The following is a 21,172-nucleotide window of genomic DNA, read 5'->3' on the forward strand; positions in this document are numbered from 1 at the left end:
TTTTTTTAACCCAGTACCTCCCAGATATTATCATTTTTCAACATATAATTGACAAAACATAATGATGCATTTTACTTTCTTTTGCGTTGTCATCAAAATTTGCTATGTAGTTCACTCTCATAGCACATTTTGATTTGAACTGGCCACACTTCAAGTGTTCAGTACCTACATGGCTACTCTATTGTACAAAACAGTTCTGCACTTCTACACCAGGTTTCTCAAGTAGGACATATCAAAGTAGGAGTGGAACACTGGGCTTTGTAGTTCAAGAAGCACTGCTCTAAGCTTTGGGATTCCAAGTGGTATGTATGTCATTTCTAAGATAATAGAGGAGGCCAGAAAGTATTTTCTTAAAAAGATACATTTGAGGCCATATAACTCAACTAGAGTGGTGATGTTAGCTCTTTTATTTAACTCACTGTTAAATGCATAGACAAGCTGACTGACTTCAAAGAACCAGTTAAATATGGAGTTCTGACTGAGAGCCAGAATGTAGGTTACCTACAATCATTGCTCACCTTTGTGATATCTCCTCTGCCTTCTTCTGAGTCTCTTCCTTGGTGGCACAACTCGGTGACTCCTCAGTTAGCCTAAATTATATAACTGTGTGTGTGTGTATACATATGATTATATATATATATATAGTTAGTTAGTTAGTTTTATATATCTGGTGACCCAGAGAAATTATATCTTTGTGTTTGGGAAATGTGTCTGTGCACATTGTTTCATAGCTGTGTACTCTCCGGTGTGTACATTTCAAACTAAATTTCTTCATCTGCCTTGAAGTAATGTAACTACAAACCTATAATTTACTCTACTTTTAAGCTCTCCCTTCTGATAAACTTACCTGTTCATGTTGGATCTAATTATAGCTCAGGGTGTAACCATGTTTGTATTCATCTGAACAAGTGAGCTTGTCTGGCAACAGGAGCTGTTGTTTCCAAAGCTTAATGTCATCTGGCCTGAGTATATTCTGTGTATAGCTCACTGTCAGCTTCAGGAGAGGTAGGTAAAAGGGAAGATGGGACAGGAATACTAGGGTTTGGTCCTTTGTGCTATTGCTTTTCAATATATTTCAACACTATGTAATAGACTTGGCTGTGATTCTTTTCTTTTTCATCTTTTTTAAATAAGAGAAATCAAACACAGAGATGAAATTGAACTCTCCTTCGTTCCGCATCTCCAGATCTATTTCTTCCGTCACACCGCTCTGCTCTCTCCTGTTCCTAACACAGCCACTATCATGAATTTATCTTTCCAGGTTATTTCTTAAAATATTTTGGCACAGATATGTGTCTATGTACAATATAAAATAATTATTTTATGTTTCTAGTTTATACAATGGGATCACATTGTACAAACATGTTGCCACTTGCCATTCTCACATAGCATTTCGGTAGACTGTTTTGGCATACTTTTTCCTAGTATGAAAATTTGATAAATATGTAAGTTATGAAACCTAGTCATAAAACAGGCAACTCCTGAATGCCATATATACTGAGAAGTAGAACATTACCAGAACCACTGAAGCTCCAGTGTACTGTTCCTCCACCTTCTGATTCCATCCAGGAAACCACTCTCTTGAATTTTGTTCTCATTTATTTTATTTATTTTTTTTTACCTTAAACATACATGTATGTATATGTGCCCCTCAACAGTATATTTTCTTGTTTGCCTGTTTGTAAACTTTGTAGAAATAGTACCATATCATATATATTCCTTTTAGACATGCTTTTTAATTCAATATATTTTTAAGATTTGTTTATTTAGTATATATATTTTCACTGCTTGTGTAATATTCCTTTGGATGAATTTATCCATTTTTCTATCTGGAGAGATATTTGTGTTGTTCCCAGTGTCGATATTTTTAAATAGTGCTGCTATGAATATTCTTGTACATGTCTTCTGATACACATATATCAAAACTTCTCTGGGCTTTGTACCTAAGAATGCAATTCCTGTGTTGTAATAGAGGAGTATATATGTTCAACTTAAGTAAGTTAAGTCCGTATTTTTATCCAGTGATTGAACATACTCATCAGCAGTATATGAGTTCTTGTTTTTTCCACATCCCCATCAACACTAGGTTTTGCCAGGCTTTAATTTTTGCCTGCATGTTTTTAAAAATGATAACAAATTGTAATTTTGTTTCATTTCTCTGATTTTAATGAGATTGAGCATTTTTGTATGATTATTGGTCCTTCATGTTTCCTCTTTTTGCAGATGCCTATTTATGTCTTTTCTAATACATTATTAGTCTTTTTCTTACTGATTCATAGGAAGTTGTAAAATCTGAATGCTAGAATTTGGTCAATTATATATGCCCCAAATATCTTGTTGAGCTGTGCGGCTTGCCTTGTCAGCAGTCTCTTTAGTTAAACTCTGAAACTTTTGACTTTTGCATTTAAGTTGCTTAATCCATCTGCAACTGAGGTTTGTATACTTTTTGAGGTAGAAAACCAATTTTTCTGTTTTCGAAATATAAAAACTGTTTTCTTAGCCCCATAGTTCAGACCTATATCCAATTTCCATATGTGCATGGAAAGGTTTCGGCTTTGCTGTATTTTTTGTTGTTGTTATTGTTGTTTTAGCTTCCAAACACATTTTAGAATCAACTTGTCAAGTTTTGTTTTGCTTTTAATTGTTGTGTTTGTATTAGAGTTGCACTGGATCAATTTAGAGGAAGTTGGCATTTGTAGTATATTTGGGTCTCCCTAACCCTAAAGTTGGTATCTCTCTGTATTTATCTGTTGCATGTATTTCAGTAAGTTTGATAATTTTCTTCATAATTTATATTTTTATGAAATTTATTCATAGATTCCTTATATTTTTAATACTACTGTAAAAGGTATTTTAAATACATTTTCTAAGTTGTTAGTGTATTAAAATGCAGTTAATTTTTGCATACTGGTCTTATATTCAGCCTTTGTTATACAAGTACTCTTTTATTAAGTTTAATAAATTGTTTAGATTTGGGAAATTTTTTTGTATTCATAAAACTGCAGATGTTAACACTTCTATGTCCTTCCTCTTAATCCATATACCTTTTTTCCCCTTGTGACTATCATGCTTGATGAATATGATATCTAGTACAGTAATAATTCAAAGTAGATATAGTGAGTGTCTTATTCCTCAATTTTAAGAGGGTGTGTTTTTAATATTTTACCATTGAATATATTAGTTGCTGTGAGGTTATTATAGATGCCCTTTATCAGGTTAGGTTAAAGAAATATCTTTCTATTCCAATTTTGCTAACAGTTTTTATCATGAATGACTATTATTAAAGCCTATTGGCTACTTTTTCTGCATCTGTTGAATAATTTTTTTTCAACTTAATCTTTTAATGAGGTAAATTACATTAATAATTTTCTGTTATGAAACCATGCTTGCATCCCAGAATAATCCCAACTTGGTTAAGATGCATGTTTTTTTGATATATTGCTCAACGATGTCGCTTTTTTTTTTTTTTTTTTTTTTTTTGTGGCTATAAACTAATTTTGAAATGAGAGAATAGAAGCTAAATCTCTGTTGACAATAAAATCTTTATCTTAAACACCTTCACAGGATTGCCCACTTTGCTACAGGGTATGAGGATTATTTCTGGCTGTTAGATGTAGGCATTAGCTTGATACAGCAAAAAGAACACTGGAAAGCTCAATTATTTTTGCCCTTTTGTTTACCTGAGAGCATTAATACAGTTCAGTTGACTTGTGTAGGCTTTAACTTCCTTGGCGAGTTTCTCTGAGACTTGAAGACGTAATGTTTGCTGCTAGTAGCCATGTAGCTTCACTTGCTTTGCTATTGGTCTGTCATCATCCAACAAACACTAGGCACTACGGACAAGGCAAAATCTATTAAATCTATTTCTCAAGGAACTTCTAGGGAGGGGCAGAAGAAGTCAACAGACATAAAACACATATAAAGTGAAATGCTATGTCTTCTACAGACCACACTAGAGGTGAAGGTGGGGGGCATAGAGGGGAATGGGCAGGCAGTCTTCCCCAGGGGAGAGAGGCAAGTGAAGAATCAGATGAGATCTGATATTTGAGCTGAGTTTTATGGGTGATGAATTTTACTGATCTCCATGAACCTCACTGGTGTTCTCAGTTGTTAACAAAATGGATATTAGACTTCTTTTTCCTCTAGCTGTTCTTTTGGCTTTGAAAATTTGTCTCTTTGGCCCTGTGACCATATTACCCTTTTCAGGATGTCACAGATAATTTCATGCTTTATTAAATATTTGTGCTTCCACCTGTGGTCTATGGTCCTTGTGTCTTTTGTTCCATAAATTTAGGATTGTGAATACAAAACAGAGTCTTCTTTGTTCTGTTTTATTAATACCAACATATTTCATACATAGAATAGTGATGATATTATAAGAAACTTGTTAACTTTGTTGTGTTTTTATGAAAAAGATCAAATTATTGTTACCATAAAAATTTTTTTTAATTACAGGCTTTATATAATCTCTAAGCACATTTCATTTGTATGTCTTATTTCAGTGCTGGACCCAAAGGAGACAACATTTATGAATGGAGGTCAACTATATTGGGACCCCCAGGATCTGTCTATGAAGGAGGGGTGTTCTTTCTTGACATTACCTTTTCACCAGACTATCCATTTAAACCCCCTAAGGTCAGTATGAAGTATTCATTTGTTTTTAGCACTATATTGTTGTATATGTATGTACATATACATACGTATTCTTAAATATACATATCTAGGAGTAAATGTCTATTCGTTAGCATAGACAATGTCCCAGGGCTGATTGTGCGTAAAAGGAAGCAGAATGTACAAAATTACAGGTATTTCCTCCACCCCAGGCCTTTACTCATATTTCATCTCTTTTTCTCGTCCTTTTTCATTGTCTCCTTTCTGTGGTACATGTTTAAACGTAACATTAGACAGCATGTTATAGCTGTAAGTAGGGGAGTAAAATCGGGCTGCTGCCAGCCCTGGAGCCTAAAGCTGGAGCCAGAGCCAAGTGCCAGGCCAGACCATAAGTGGAGGGAGCCCCTCCAACGCAAGGCTTGTGGCACCAGCTCTGGAGTTGGAGTTCTGGAGCTCCACGGTTCAGCTGCTTTCTTGATGTCCACATGTGCACTAGAATGGAAAGTGTGACCCGCAAGACTTGAAAAATCATGCTGAGAAAATCCAGTAGTGTTTTAATAATCCATTAGTACAAATGGTTAATTAATTAAAACTTGCAATGAGTGACTAGAGAAAGTGCAAGAGTACAGTGTAATGAGAACATGAGAGAATTTGCACTTAAATTGAGATCATGTACTTTTAGAATTTTTCACATTCCTTTCTGCTGCCTATAAATCAGTCATGTGACGAATGTAAATTTGTTCTCCACTTTGGAAAGGAAAAGACCCTGAGGACACTGTATGTATTGACTACCAAGATGGAATTCTCATTTGACAGACTTACTTCTCAATGCAGAGGGAAATAAAACTTATTTGAGTTATAGGTTGGAGTGAACAATTTTAAAAAGCAAGAATAGCCCTGGCCAGTTGGCTCACTCAGCTGGTTGGAGCATCATCCCGTACACCAAAAGGCTGCAGGTTTGATTCCCAGTCAGGGCACATACCTAAGTTGTGGGTTCAGGGCGTGTATGGAAGGCAGCGGATCGATGTTTCTCTATCAGTCAGTCTCTCTCTTTCTCCCCCTTCCTGTCTCTCTAAAATCAATAAACATATCCTCTGGTGAGGGCTTTAAAAAAGAAAAAGAAGGCTATTCCTTCACCATGACTTTCTGTAATTCTCTTCCCTTTCTCCTACCTTTCCTTTCTCTTCCTTCCTTCCTTCCATTCAATTAATGCTTGCATATTGTTTTGATTTCAAAATACAAAGTTATAGCTGTTAATTTTACCACAGGAGAAACCAAGGCATAGAGAAACTAAATAACTTGCCCAGCATTATAGAGCAAATAGTGGTATCAGGACTTAAACCCAGGAAGTCTGGCTTCAAAGCCCATGTTTCTTACTGTGTTACACAATCCATTTTACCCAGGCTGACAGAATTGGTGGCACTGGAGACCAACCAAAGCTTCAATTGGTAGGTTTTGAGTGACAAAGCCATAATATAGCTAATCCTTATATTTTCTCCTTTTACTGAATGGGAATTTTATGTCTTTCCATTCTACTTGGACCACCCTATAAATCCCCTGGAGTACCTGTTACACTGCCGGTGATGGGAGGACCTTTCTGTGACAGCGTCCTCAGCAAAGGAAGTTCAGAGCAGGAAGGATGCAAGAAAACTCAGATCAGGCAGTCATGCTGCTTGTAGGTCTGGTGTAGTTCTGTGAACATATGAGAAAGTGCATGGGCTTATCCAAGTTCTGCATGGCAGAAATGTGTAGATTAAACAAAGCTAGAAGGGAAAGCTAATACGTTAGGTAAAATAATTCAGTGTCCGAAAAGGCCTCAGTGGGATGAAAGTATAGTCACAACTGACAAGATTGAATTTAACCTGGCTAAATGTGTAGTATTTCATTGGCAGTCAGAAAGAAATCATGATACAAGACAGGAAAGAGAGACCTGCTTTGTTTTCATATAAATAAAATGTGCGGGCTCTTGACTGACTAAAATACTATGGGTACTTGAGATTCTTGAAGGCTTAGGAGAAAATTTTAGGAGTACAGTCTCCAGGATTTTGAACTAATTACACTGAATCTCAGGTGTCCCGTTCACTTCTAAGCTCCTTGTTTTAAGAAAGACAAATAAGCTGGGAAGGGCAAGAGAGTTATTAGAGGTCTTGAGTTTCTTCACTGGGTCAAGCGCTGTAGTGTGCATAAGCATTGCAACTTATTTCTCCTCCAGAATACCCAAGTAAGGCCAGGGTGTTCCCTTTCACAGATGATGAAGCTTAGAGAGGTTTTCCAATAATGTACAACCAAGAATGCACTGGACCTCTGACGAAAGGGGCCATGTGCTTTCCACTGAATTATACGCAGTCATCCAGTAGGTGTTTACTAGTATTGTAAAAATAGGACGTTGGAGGAATGTTATATCTGCTCAGATGTTTCAGGAACTCTGTGGTGTGGGTTGGGGTTAGACTCTGTCCGGGATGGCTGGATGGGACAAAAATAGAGGCAGGAGGGTATCAGTTACAGGAAAGTCAATTTCAGTTCTGTGAGGAATATCTGACCCGTAGCTAGACAATCTGCTTTTCAATAGCTACTAGGTTTCCCTTTACTGTGAGTGTTAAAAAACAATGAATTAGTACCTGTCAAGAATATTGCCAGAAAGAAACTAAATCCCTCCACTGAATGAATTTGATTGGGCACTCTCTCAGGACAAAGAAAAATCAAACTTGGGTAACTCAAATCGCTATTTAAATGCACGTTTAGAGTCACATCAAAATTACAACTAAAATATAGAACAACCATCACTGAGAACCCTCAGAAATCAAGCTGAATGGAAATCAATCAACTACAGAATTAGAGAAACCACATCCATCCATACTGGTAAGAGGGGCGCACACGCGGAACGGGCTGGTCCCTCACCCACGTGTGGTGGATAAAAATTTGGGAGGGACATCTCAGGAGCGAGGAGTCCCAGCCCCACACCAGGCCCCCAGTCCAGAGTTCCCGTGCCAGGAAGATAAGTCCCCACAATTCTTGACTGCAAAGCCAGCAGGGATTGAGTCGGTGGAAGAAACTTCTGGAGCCCCAAGCAGTTCCTCTTAAAGAACCCACACACAGATTCACCTACTCAGACTCACTCGCCCTGACCTCCAGCCCTGGGATCGCAGCTTGAAAGCATAGTTGTGCACAGGGAGAAACTGAAGTGTCTGGCATCGAGGTGAGCAGAGACCATTGTGTCTTTTCTAAACCCTCCCCCCACAGAGCCGGCCAGCCGGTGCCATATTTGAAAATCCATCAACCTGGCTAACACTGTTTGACCTGCTTTGGAGATCCCCTGAGACTCTGCCCCACCCAACTCATGGCCCACCCAGACTGCTTTTCCATATGGATGGCTGGTCTTGGCCCATGCTTCAGACTTCCTAAACCCTCTCAAACAAGCTACAACTGGCCTCAGTGAGCCCCAGGCCTGGCACTAGCAGCACCCAGCTTAGATTCACAGCTAGACTTTGCCTGGGAATCTCCAAGCCCAGCATAAGCAGCAACCATCTCTGACTGCTCTACATCTCAGGCAGGGTGGCCCCAGACAGAATAAAGGTGGGGGCTGACCTTGGCCTGGGAAATCCCAGGGCCCACACACCCAGAGGACAGCTACAGATCACATCAGAGCACTATCACCCTGCCCTGCACAGCTGATCCTCCATGGAGGGAAGTGGGAAGTGGTGATCAGTGGTCACAGGCAGTCCTTGCAGCTGACTGACCTGGGTTTATCTCTCCCATTGGTCTACCAAGAGCAACCAAGGCTCAACTACAAGAGGAGGGTGTACTCAGCCCATACAGAGGGCGCATCTCGAGGACCCAACTTGGGTGATAGGGGAGACTGTACCACTGTGCCCTACAGAACACCTACTATATTAGGTTACACTACCAAGACACAGAGTCAAAGCAGCTCTACCCAATACATAGAAACAAACACAGGGAGGCTGCCAAAATGAGGAGACAAATGAAAGAACAGAGCAAACCTCCAGAAAAAGAGCTAAACAAAATGCAGATGCAAAGTTCAAGACCCTGTTTATAAGGATGCTCAGGGACTTAGTGAGGACCTCAACAGCATCCAGTCAGAAACAAAGGATTCACTGATAGAACAGAGAACAATTTACAGGGAAACAACAGTAGAGTAGATGAAGCTGAGAATCATATCAATGGTTTGGAACATAAGGAAGCAAAAAACAACCATTCAGAGCAAAAAGAAGGAAAAAAATCCAAAAACACGATGATATAGTGTAAGGACCCTCTGGGACAACTTCAAGTGTTCCAACATTCACATCACAGAGGTTGCAGAAGGAGAAGAGAAAGAGCAAAAAATTGGAAATCTATTTGAGAAAATAATGAAAGAAAACTTCCCTAATTTGGTGAAGGGAATAGACTTGCAAGTCCAGGAAGCACAGAGACCCAAACAAGATGGATGCAAAGAGGCCCACTCCAAGACACATCATAATTAAAATGCCAACGATTAAAGATAAAGAGAGAACCTTAAAAGCAGCAAAAGAAGTTAGTTACCTACAGAGGAGTTCCCATAAGACTCTCAGCTGATTTCTCAAAACAAACTTTGCAGGCTAGAAGGGATTGGCAAAAAATATTCAGTCATGAAAAAGCAGGGACCTACAGCCAATATTGCTCTACCCAGCAAAGCTCTCATTTAGAATGGAAGGGCAGATAAAGAGCTTCCCAGACAAGAAAAAACTAAAGGAATTCATAATCACCAAACCATTATTATATGAAATGTTAAAGGGACTTATTTAAAAAAAAGAAGAAGATAAAAACTATGAACAATAAAAGGGCAAATAATGCATATCTTTCAACAATTGAATCTAAAAAACTAAGCAAACAAGAACAGAATCAGAATCATTGATTCGGAGAGTTTTGATGGTTGCTGGATGGAGGGGGGATTTGGGGGAATGGGTAAAGAGGTGAAAGGATTAAGAAGTACAAATAGGTAGTTAATAACCAGGGGAATGTAAAGTGCAGTCTAGGAAATGGAGTAGCCAAAGAACTACTCGTGACTCATGAACATGAACAGTGATGGGGGGATTGCCTGAGGGAGTGGGGGTTGCTGAGTGGAGAGTGGAAAAGGGGGAAAAATCAGAGCAACTGTAATAGCATAATCAATAAAATATAATTTTTAAAGAAAATAAAACACCCATAAAATAAATAAATGCATATTTATTAGAAACCTGTGGGAAGTTTTTCAAAGTGTATTATCACCACCTAAATTATCGGTTTTAGAAATTGAAATTTGTAGACAGATTTGTTACTCTAAGGGAAAAACGTTTGTGTCTTGAAAGCTGTTGATTTCGAAGTGCGTGCTCATGCATTTTGTCATCTTCTGTTACTCTAAATAATCCGTACTTGGAGTTAAGTTTTTTTTTCTCTGTTGCCCTTATCCTATGCTCTTTTCCAACCTCAACCACACGTTTGATTTATTCAGCATTTTCCAACACTCTGAAGATTGAAGCCAGGGTAGCAGTAGGTGTCAGGGAGAACTGTTGGCAAGAGCAGAGACTCACCAGTAAATCTGATTGACTATCTGATAGTTATAAAATATCCACACCATAAAATCAGTCTGTAGTATGATTGTATCCAGGAGATGAACTTTACCCAGACTCATACTTGGAATCCTTAGTGAGGACATTTACATACTGTAGTGCTCAGGTATATCCCTTAAAGGTCAGGGGAGTGATCTGGGTGACTCTTTCCACCACAGGACCTTCTTGGGAGTGGGACTTTATCAGTTTGAACATCCCAAACTTCAGCACCTAATTTTTCAAAATCAGAGATGAGCTGTTTCAACTCACGTAAATTCTAATGAGGCAAGCAGAACAGTGTTTATAAGTATGTAATGCTCATTATACTCAGTATACTAGTTTTAAATAGGTCAAGTACTTGTACTCTAATGCTGTATCTCAGTACAGTTGTAGTACATTAATTTTTTATGTATGTAATTAATATGTTTATGCATCTTTTACCAAATCTACAGCTTTTTTGTTTGTTTAATGGTGTTAGTTGTATCTCAAGTATGTGATGCCAAGTCTTTAGTTGAATTGTTAACCACTAGTAATAGTATTTATCTGGGGAAATCTTTGTTTAATGAAACTTTAGAAATAACAACATATTATGGCCTGAAAGAAAAGCATAATAAATAAGTTGCTGGTATGTCCCAAAGTTTTTTAATACTATATGTCTTTTTTCGGTGTAAACATACTTTTTAATGTTGTCATTCAGATGTCTATTTTTATTTTTATTGAATTTATTGGGGGTGACACTGGTTTCAGGTGCATAATTCCACAACACATCATCTGCATCCTGAATGGTATGTTCACCACCCCAAGTCAAGTCTCCATCCTTCACGCTTTATCCACGCTTACCATCCTCCACCTCCCGCCAGCCAACCCCCAGCAATCACCACACTTAGTCCCTGTGCATGAGTTTTTCTCTTTTTTTCTTTTTTGTTCTATCCCTCCATCCCCTCATCCACGCCCCATCCGACAGCTGTCAGCCTGCTATCTATGAGTCTACGTCAGCTATATATTCATTTTAAAGTAGAAATTGCTTTCCATTTTATTGGGGATTACATTTTCTTATTTACTTTATAGACAATTACTCCTGTGCTCAAAACTTGCACTTTTTATTTTAAAAGTCTAATGCACATTTTATTATTTTAACTTTACAGTGTCTTCATATTTGTAATAGAATAAAAAATAATTGCAGATAAGCAAAAGGAAAAATTTTAAATTACCTATAATCTTAATCTAGAAAGTAATTATTCATACCATTTTTTGAGATTTTTGTTCTCTGTATACATATGTACACATACAACTATGTCTTTATGCATATATACACATAAAAATTGGGCCATATTCCTCATGATTTCAAAATAAATGTTTTATCCATTATATTCATCCAACACTACTCATATCTCCAATAAACATGATTACATTATCATTATAGAAGCTCTGAAGTATTCAATTATATGAATATATCAAAAGTAATTTATTTTATGTGAATGGACATTTAAGTTCTTGTCAAAATTTCTGTTATAATCAGTAATACAATGAACATCTTTATAATTACCTATTTTTATATACTTGCATTATTATTTCTTGAGGCAGTTTTGTTGACATGGGACTTTTGGGTAGATGGATTTATACATATTTGTAGGATTTTGATAAAGATAGGCAAATTGCCCTACAGAGAAAAATGTATCAGTTTGCATCATTGTCATCCAAATATGATAGTTTGGTACATTCCTACACTCTCAGAATTCCTAGTCTTTTTTAATCTCTGCCAATCTAATAGAAGAAAATTGATCTCTCATAGTCACCTTAATTTTTATTTATTTTACTACCAGTAAGATGTGGAATCATTTTCATGTTTTCTTTTGTCCAGTTATTTCTCTTTTTCTGAATAATATACACATTTTTTGAAGTCACACAACAAATAAAGTTAACAAGTATACTTGACCATTTCAGAAGCAAAAATCATAAATTCCTACATTATTTTTTCAACTAAAAACACTTTGAAAATATTGTGACACAATGTCTAATGTTTTACAGAGCTTCTAATAACACAGCAACCTAAATAAGGGGTCATGTTGGATTACAGGTTGGATCTTTGTTTTTACAGGAGGAATACATAGAGGTAGCCAATTCATAGTTTGGCTTTTTCTTTCTCCCTGTGGATCTGGATATTTTATTTAAAAAAATAATAAGTGGGCATTCTAAACAGATTTAAGCGTAGCTAGGTAGGAGGATAAAGCATGTTTGTTATTATTTTTAGTATCTCAGACAACCTGTTCACAAGTCAAATGTGCGGTCTCAATGTTCAAGTCTATTACTGGAAAGAATTGTTTTCTTTGGTAATAGAAGAGGATCTGCCAGTAGATATTTTCCAGAAAGGAATGATGATAAAAATTGTACCTAAGATGTTCGAAAACTAACAACAAAAAACTACATACATATTAATATCTAAAGCCTTTTTAATATAGTTTGTTCTTTCATTATAAATTTTTATCAGATAACTTTTAAGATAAATCTTAACTTGGAGGTTATTTCAGAGAGCATTATATGTTTTATGGGGGGGTTTTGTTTTGTTTTTATGAAATCTAGTTATGACTTGCCTAGTAATGAAATGTCAGCTAACAGAAAAGTCCTTACTTGCTTTCAGACAATAAAATAGACAATTTAGATCCATCAGATTTTCAAAATCTTCATTTTCTTATCCTCATTAGATTTGAACCTTAAATTGAAAATTCAAGGCTAATAGTGAATAAAATAGCTAGTTACAGTGAAACGCAATGATATCCAGCATTTTAAAGCCAGAGATCGGTTTATATCTAAAGTTCCACAAGGAATTCCACAATTTTATTCTAACTGGGTTATTATCATTGACTTGTTTATGTTGCTTCTGCTACTGCTCTAAAAGAAAAAAAAAGTTGACAGTGTCTCCCAGGATTTTCAGAAGGAGCAATGGCTTATATTTGTAAACCTGACTGCCTACTCATTTGCTCTGGCCTTGAGGAGAGAGCACACTTATCACAGAGTAACATGAATTAACTTGTTACTAACCTGAGTTCATATATTCATATAAAGCATGTAAAGCCTTGGCCATGAACCAAGTACATTCATACACCTTGAATTGCCTATGTGGCATCTCAGTTAGACATCCAACAGTCACCTCAGACTTAACTGTTCCAAAATAAACTATTGATTACACAACCTTACCCTACTCCTGCCAAAGCCGCTCCTCCAGCCTTCTTCATCTCAGTGAATGAAAATTCTAGTTTTCTAGTTGCTAAAGCCAAAAACCTTGCAGTCATCCTTGACTCCTCTCACACAGCCTAGCTAGACCCAGTCTTAGTCGCTCAAAATAAACATTCAAAATAAATCCAACTCCAACCATTTCTCATCACCTCTCCATAGTAACACTCTGGCCTGAGCCACCATCAACCGCTCCCCTCCCCCAGATTACGTTGGAAGTCTCCTGTCTGGTCTCCCTGCTTCCACCTTATTCCTCCTGCCATGGAGCCCCCTACGCCAAATAATCCTTTTAACATGTAAGTCGGATTATGTCCGTTCTTTGCCTAAAACCCTTCAGAACTCTCCTTGTTCACAATATGTAATACTTTTCAAAATCACCAGTTCCCCCTTGACTCAGATACTCTGAGTGTGCTCCTTCCACAGAGACTTTGCATTTACCTTCCTGTCTGCCCAAATGTCGCCTTGCTCTTGAGTGACAACTCCCAACCATCTGTGCTCCGTCTGATCTTCCCCACCACCACCACCATACTTGATTTTTCTCCATAGTGCCTTGCCTTCCTGCATTGTACATTTCTTTATTTATGACTTTTATTGTTTCCCTTTCTCCTGTTAGCATGTATGCTCCAAAGTCCCAGGGACTTTGTCAGTTTAGCTGTCACTTTTTTGTATTCCCAGCACCTAGAGCAACGCCTGTTGTTACACATCCAGTAAAAATGAGTTGAGTTAACTTAATCCATACAATTTTGCCATCAAGACAGTGTTCATCGTCTCCCACCCCACTTCATAGATCAGAAAACTGAGGCCCAGCCAAGTTTAAGTGGCACACAGGTCACGTGGGAAGTAGGTAGCAGAACTGGGATTCAAATCCAGTTCTAAACTGAATCTTTCATTCCCCAGTTAGAGAAAATGGAAATTGTTTGTATCTCTGGAAGAAAGAAAACTTGTTCTTAGATTTTGCACTCTGGTATAAGTTAATTACCAGATCAATCTCTAAACCAGGTTTGTTGGGAGGGAGATGAGAGAGGTGATACAAGGAAGAAAGAGTGTTAGGAAGAGGCTTTGAGTGCTTGTCTTTCACTTTTGGGAAGAGCCCGCTTTCCACGGGCACCCGGAGCTTTTCTCCCATGTGTCCCTAATTTACAGGCATTGAAGCATTAATTCTCTGCTGAACAGTGAATATAAATGTCTGGCTTTTGCTAGCCCTAAGCTAAAGGAGAAGTAATTTCACATTTTCCAGGTCATTTTCACATTTTCACACTTAACAGCCTTGCGTGCCCACTGTCATGGCCGGGCTGTCGTATTGCTTACATCTCCTGAGTGAGTCGGTTCTGTTTCTTTTTCGTGCATTCTCCTTTTTGATAAACCTTTCCAAAATGCCATGCTACACTTTAATGATGCGTGAAATTTTAAAATGAATGTGATGGATAAAAGTAGATCAAAACGGTGGTCATCGTCTTACTGCTTCTGAAACAACACACATTATATCCATCTGTGTGGCCACCTACCACCCCCAGCTGCCACCAATTTAAGAATTACCGAGAGGTAGGATTGGCTTTTGTTTGTGTGTTTCTAAGGAAAGGGATACTAACTTCATTTGTTCTGCACCAGTTCCTAATTTGGAAGGAAGGCCTTTAGTTTATCGTTGTGTCCTCTGAAATGCTTATTGCCCAAACCAGCATAGTCTAATCAGGTTGAATCAACTCAGCCACCTGCACCTTTGACCGAGCTCTGATGGAATAGGTGTGTAATCAACCCCTCTGATATCTCCTCACAGTCCCCCATCAGAGTCCAGCTGTAGAGGTGGGGGCTTCAGACAAGTATCTTGCTATGTCCCTCCGTGCTCTGGAGTTCCTTTCTCTATGGAATGTGACCTCACTCCGAATGGGAGTTGGTGTTTGTTGACATTACTGTTGGCATAACTGGGAGCAGTGGACAGGTCTACATTCCTTCACAAAGGATTTTTTTACAGTAAGGTTGAATGAACAAAGGAAACTGGAGTGAGACGTACAGATGTCTGGAAAATGAAGAGCCAGAGCCAGGGAAAGATACTAACTCACTTCTCAAAGAGACATGAGTTTTCCAAAGAAAGGTTCACAGGTCTAGACAAGTGACACTCCCCTCACAAAGGTTTTCTGAAGAGAAAAGGCTGGGGTAACTTGAAGATGAAGTCTTCAGGATCCCAAACATCAAAGGGCAGGGATCCACTAGTCCCAGGAAACAGAGAACACTGGGAAACTCAGAAACACCACAAGTCACAGAGAATTCAGGGGCAGTAAGGTGATGTTGAGGGAATAGTCTGGTAAAGAAGAAAATGTTCTGCACAACTGAGCTGGAAAGAGCTTCAAATCTGGCGTTTTACTAACCTTGTAGAGAAGATCCCCTGATGGAACCAGATCAAGGCATAGAACAGACATCCTGTGTCCATTAAGTATCTGTAATTTTTTAATAGGGCAGGAATTTTTTTAATTGATTTTAGAGAGGAAGGAGGTGGGGAAAGAACCATCGATCTGTCGTTCCACTTTTTTATGCATTCATGGGTTGATTCTTGCATGTGCACTCTGCAACTTTGGCTTATGGGATGACACTAATCAACTGAGCTACTTAGGGCAAGAGTCTGTAAATTTAAAAAGAAATTTTATCATCCACTTGAGAAGTGGGTTGGGGGAAATAGTATTGTATAGTAATTTCTACTTTATTTAAATGTTATTTGTTTGTATAGGTATATGTAATGTTATTTTGTTCAAGCTCAGATACAGTGGGAGGTCTGAGTTAATACTTAAGACTACCATACCAACCAAATATTAACCTCTTTATGGCAGTGATCAATTTTCCTTGCCTTTTTTTTTTTTTTTTTCCTTAGAATTGGAGCTAGATCTCTTGGTAAGATAGCAGCCTCTTAGAGGTTTGCTTAAGCAGATCCAAGGAAAATTGAAGGAAGAATTGTTCTCAGTTCCCAGCTGGCCAAGATCAGAGTCAGTATGTAATCATGGCTTATCACTGAATTAGGGGGGAAATATGATAAGCTGGTCTTGCCCTCTAGAAAACTGAGAGAAACAAAGTCAGACAGAAGTTAAAGGTTGGAAATACACAGACTGAGGATCAGATAGCTACATTGCTTTGTACTGGTGTAGGTAGTTGTTCTAAGCAATCAGGTACATTTTCATATGGTATCAATATGTTAGCAGAAGCCTACCAAAAATTCTTATAAGTTGGTTGCTTTTTAAAATGCACTTTAAGGCTAATTTATAAAGCAGAGATTTATTGAGCCCTTACTACTTTCAAGGTCCTCCATATGTAAAGATGAATAAGATACAGTCCCAGGGAGCATGGAGGCAAGGAGAATAATAGGAACTAATACAGTAGTCCAGGCTAGAAAAGTATGGAGGTTGAATTTGGGGGTTGAAGACAAAGGTAACAATATACAAGAAGAGACCCCAAAACAACCAGAATTTATTTATTAAAAATTGTATGTGTGTTCTTACATGTTTAAATATCAGTCACCTTCAAAGTGCTCTCCATTTGATGCCATACACTTATCAAGACTTTTTTCCACTGCTCAAAACAGTTTTTGATCTTGTCAATTTTGATACCTTCCAGTTCTGCTTTTTTTTGTTTCACCTGTTCCACACCAGCAAAGCATTTCCCTTTGAGGACTTTTTTTTTATCCAAGGAAACGAAAAACAAGCTGCTCAGAGTGAGATCCTGTGAATAGGGAGGATGGGCTACAGGGGTTGTGAACACTCAGCACGGTTTGGGCCAGTGCACTCGTAAATGACACATCATGAAATGGGCAAATGCATTGAAAGTCTTCAAAAAAACATTCACCAAGGCTGAACACAGCCTCTCACAACAACACTAGCTGGTACACTGATATAGATTGGTTCCTAGAACACTCACCTAGCAGGGAAAGCCTGTACTATAAGGGGTGCACCCTCCAGAAGATAATTTGATTTTGGAGGGGTTCCCCCTCATAAGAATTCTTTTTTCCACTTCCTTATTCAGTAAATATGTGTGTATCATATATGTCCAGATGCTGAACATATAGCGGTGCTTCTTCTTGTATAGTGTTCACATTCCAAATATGATAGAACAGGATTTTTCACCTTCAGCATGACTGACCCTTTGGACAAGATACATTTTTGTCATAGACAGCTATACTTTCCATTGTGGGATGCATTCCTGTCTTCTACCCACTGGATGCCAATAGCAGTCTCTCTCCCTCTACTACAATCCATAACAAAAATGTCTCCAGATACTGCTAAGTGTGCCCTGGAGCACTATTTTAGAAGTATTATTTGTATCCAGTGGTGTCTGATTTGAGGCATCTATGAGAACTCTGTGGCTTCTCATTTGAATGACCAGGTAGAAACATGTTTCCTACAAGGAACCCATAGGGTATCTGGGTGGAAAATGTTCATTAGGCAGCTTTACAGATCTGGAGTTCAAGTGAGTGATGTGAGCTAGAGAGACAGATTTGGAGGTTACAGTTCTAGAATAAATTACCTTACCTAGGAAAATGGGCAATTTTCAACCCAAACTGGGTTTTTGGAGCTATAAATTTTCCAGAATGGATTTCCCAAAGGGAAAGATTGATGTTTGAAAACATGAACAAAACTCACATTTTCTCTTTTTCATTATGTTCTCAGTGCTTTGGGATCGGGAAGTTATTTTCCACATAGAGTACAAAATTATGCCTCACAAAATATCATATTCTCATTAAAAGACTCATTTGTTAATAAATCATAAAAGCATGAACAATTAAACCAGTCAGATAAATTAGTCTTCCCACAAGGGCCTAAATAAGAACTGAAATAAATCAAAACAATTACTTGTGGTTGAAGGGTCCTTCTGCAGGGGAACGGACTAAATGACCCTCCTCAGCTCCCCTTGGGTCTTCGTTTACGTTTCCGAGTCTACTGCTATGGTGGTAATGGCAAATTGTGTGCTAGACATTATACTGTTTTTTTTTTTTTAATGCCTAATATTTTATACTAACATCATACTATACTCTTACACTCATTATCTTAACTCGATTCTCTCACTTTGAGAGGCAGATTTCATTATCACAAGAAAGTGAAACTAAGATTAAGTAATGTGATTGGGATCACATAGCTAGTAAATGTCAGGGTCAGTATTAGAACTCCTGGCCGCCTGCTTTCCGGTCCAGCAACCCCTGCTCTTCACACCTAAAGAAGCTGAGCTGGAAAGTGATCTTGCTGAAAGCACAGTAATTCAATGTATTGCCAGAAACCATACTTCAGATCACCTTGTATTCTTTTCTGTAGTTATTGCAAAACATCCTTTCTGCTTTTCTCTTTGTGGAGAATTAGGTTACATAAGGTTTTTTGTTTTGGCATTTGTCAAATCATAAACCTGTATATGTACAATATATTGCATATTTATTTCCCCTATACTTGTCCATTAACTTATTTTTAGTTCTATCCCTGTAGATTATATAAAACAATACTTTATACAACAAGGAAATTACACAAAGCACAATACATATGTTTATTTCAAGTTACTACCAATTATTTTCTTCTTTTCCTTACTTTTTTTTTTCTTCTTCTTCTCACTTTAAAACATCCCCTATTCACCCTGGCTGGGTAGTTCAGTTGGTTAAAGCATTGCCCCAGTTCACCAAGGTAGCAGGTTAAATCCTCAGGGCACGTATAAGACTCAACTAATGAATGCATAAACAAGTGGAACAACAGATCAATGTTTCTCTCTGTCTTCCCCCTTCTTTTCTAAAAATCAATAATTTTTTTTAAAAAATTACCTATTCTTTGGTGGTTTGCTTTTAAAACCAGATTCTTTTCTTTTAAAAAACAGGTTTTTGCCTTGGTCAGGTAGTCAGTTGGTTAGAGCATTGTTGTGATACACCACGGTTGCAGGTTCAATCCCTGGTCAGAGCACATACAAGAAGCAACCAATGAATGCATGAATAAATGGAAACAAATCTCTCTCTCTCTCTCTCTCTCTCTCTCTCTCTCTCTCTCTCTCTCTCTCTCTCTCTCTCTCTCCCCCTCTCTCCCCCTCCCCCCTTCCCTCCCTCTCCATTCCTCTCTCTAAAATCAATTTTTTTAATTTTAATTTAAAAAATGTTAATAGTTGATACACGTACACACAATAAAATGTTCAAATGGCACAAAAGGTATACTGTAAACTTAAGTCCTCCTTCCTGTTGCCTGGCAGTTTCATTCCCCTCCCAAAGACTTATTTTTCTGCATTTGCTTTTTTTATTGGTCATCTTCAAGATTATCCTATATTCTTATGTGTAGATGAGTTCCATTATATAGGATGGGGCAAAAGTAGGTATACAGTTGTAAGTACTTGAAACAGAGTTTATTTTTGTATTAATTAAATTTGTTTATTAATTATTATTTTCCTTATGAACAACTGTAAGCCTACTTTTGCCCCATGCTGTATTTCATTGAATGAATGTACCATAATCTATACATGGGTTTTTCAATATTTTGCCATCACAAATAATGCTTCACTTAGCATCTTTGTACATAATGTCTCTATGGACTTCTGTAAATATATTTTTAGGATAAATTCCTAGAATTGGAATTGTTACAAAAAAGAATATATGAAATGTTCGATTTTAATAGATATTGCCAGACTGCTCTCCAGACGTTACAGCAAGTTACACTCCCAACTTAGATGCACCTGCCTTTCCCTCCATCCTCACTAATGTTGTGGCACCACCAAATAGTTGAGCTTTACCAATCTGATAGATAGGAAAGAATGTTTAATTATAATTGCATTTCTCTTATGAGTAAGAATGCCTTTTCATGTGTCTGAAGGTTTGCCTTTTTCTTATTCAAAAGCAAGCTTATAGTAACTAACCTGTGCTCTTGACACTTTCCAACCATGTAACAACTTTTGATGACACTAAACTCTCTGGAACTTGGAGTTTTCCTCTGTAAAAAAGAAAGTTAATCTCTTAAGAGTCCTTTCATCTCTGTCAGTGATTTGTCACCGCCCTGCTTTAAACTGTTTAGTGGCTTTACACTGCGTTTAGAATAAAATCCGGACTTCTTACATCAGCCTACACGGCTTCCATGCGCCCCCGCCGGCCTCACCATACTGCAGCCCTCCTGGGCCTCCTTTTTGTTCTTCAGGACCTGAGGGTTTGCTGGTCCCACTCCTGGGGCCATTTGATTGAGTCCTTCGTGTGAGCAACACCTTGTCATTCTTCAAGCCTCATCTTCATTGTTATAATGAGAGGTGCGTTTCCTGAACACCTGACATAAAGAGTTCCACGCTGGTTATTTTCTATGACATCAGTCTGATAACTTCTTTCATGAGACATTTCACAGTCTGACATTTATACTTATTTGTTGGTTGATTTTGTTTTCCGCCCACTTGTGTTAGACTAAGCTGAGAACAAAGACTTATTTTTTTGTCTTGTAGTACCTGGCAAATGGTACTTTTGATAAAGCAAATAGTCATTTTGCTTGTCATGTCTTTAACACTTAAGAAACCTGTTTGTGCTCTTTTGGTTTGTAGTATTGAAATGTTCAGTATGAGCATGCGTGTGAGCGTGCGTGTGTGTGTGCGCGCGCGCGCACGCATCTTCTTATTCTTTCCCACGGAATTAAACATACCTGGAGGGCAGGGTCTTCCTTTTCCATGAGGATATTTGTCAAAAGGGCATCCAAGCAGACCCAGTAGAAAGTAATGCATTTTATTTTAAAACAGTGAAAGGTAATGTAATTTATCTTAAAATGCTTAAATAACGTGATACAGATACTGGCATGAAACTT

General features: G+C 37.9%; 1 protein-coding gene across 2 annotated transcripts in view; it reads left to right on the plus strand.

Moving 5' to 3' along the window:
• Positions 1-21,172, plus strand: part of LOC150005174 (ubiquitin-conjugating enzyme E2 E2) — a 279,051-nt gene that overhangs the window by 210,475 nt on the left and 47,404 nt on the right. For both annotated transcript variants that reach the window (XM_090283018.1, XM_090283016.1), the window contains exon 4: positions 4,503-4,635. In XM_090283018.1, the coding sequence (XP_090139144.1) occupies positions 4,503-4,635 (133 nt within the window). The remainder of the gene's footprint in view (positions 1-4,502; positions 4,636-21,172) is intronic.

The sequence above is a fragment of the Furipterus horrens genome, unplaced genomic scaffold (assembly GCF_987537825.1).
Source record: "Furipterus horrens unplaced genomic scaffold, mFurHor1.1.pri manual_scaffold_7, whole genome shotgun sequence".
NCBI classification, from domain to species: Eukaryota; Metazoa; Chordata; class Mammalia; order Chiroptera; family Furipteridae; genus Furipterus; species Furipterus horrens.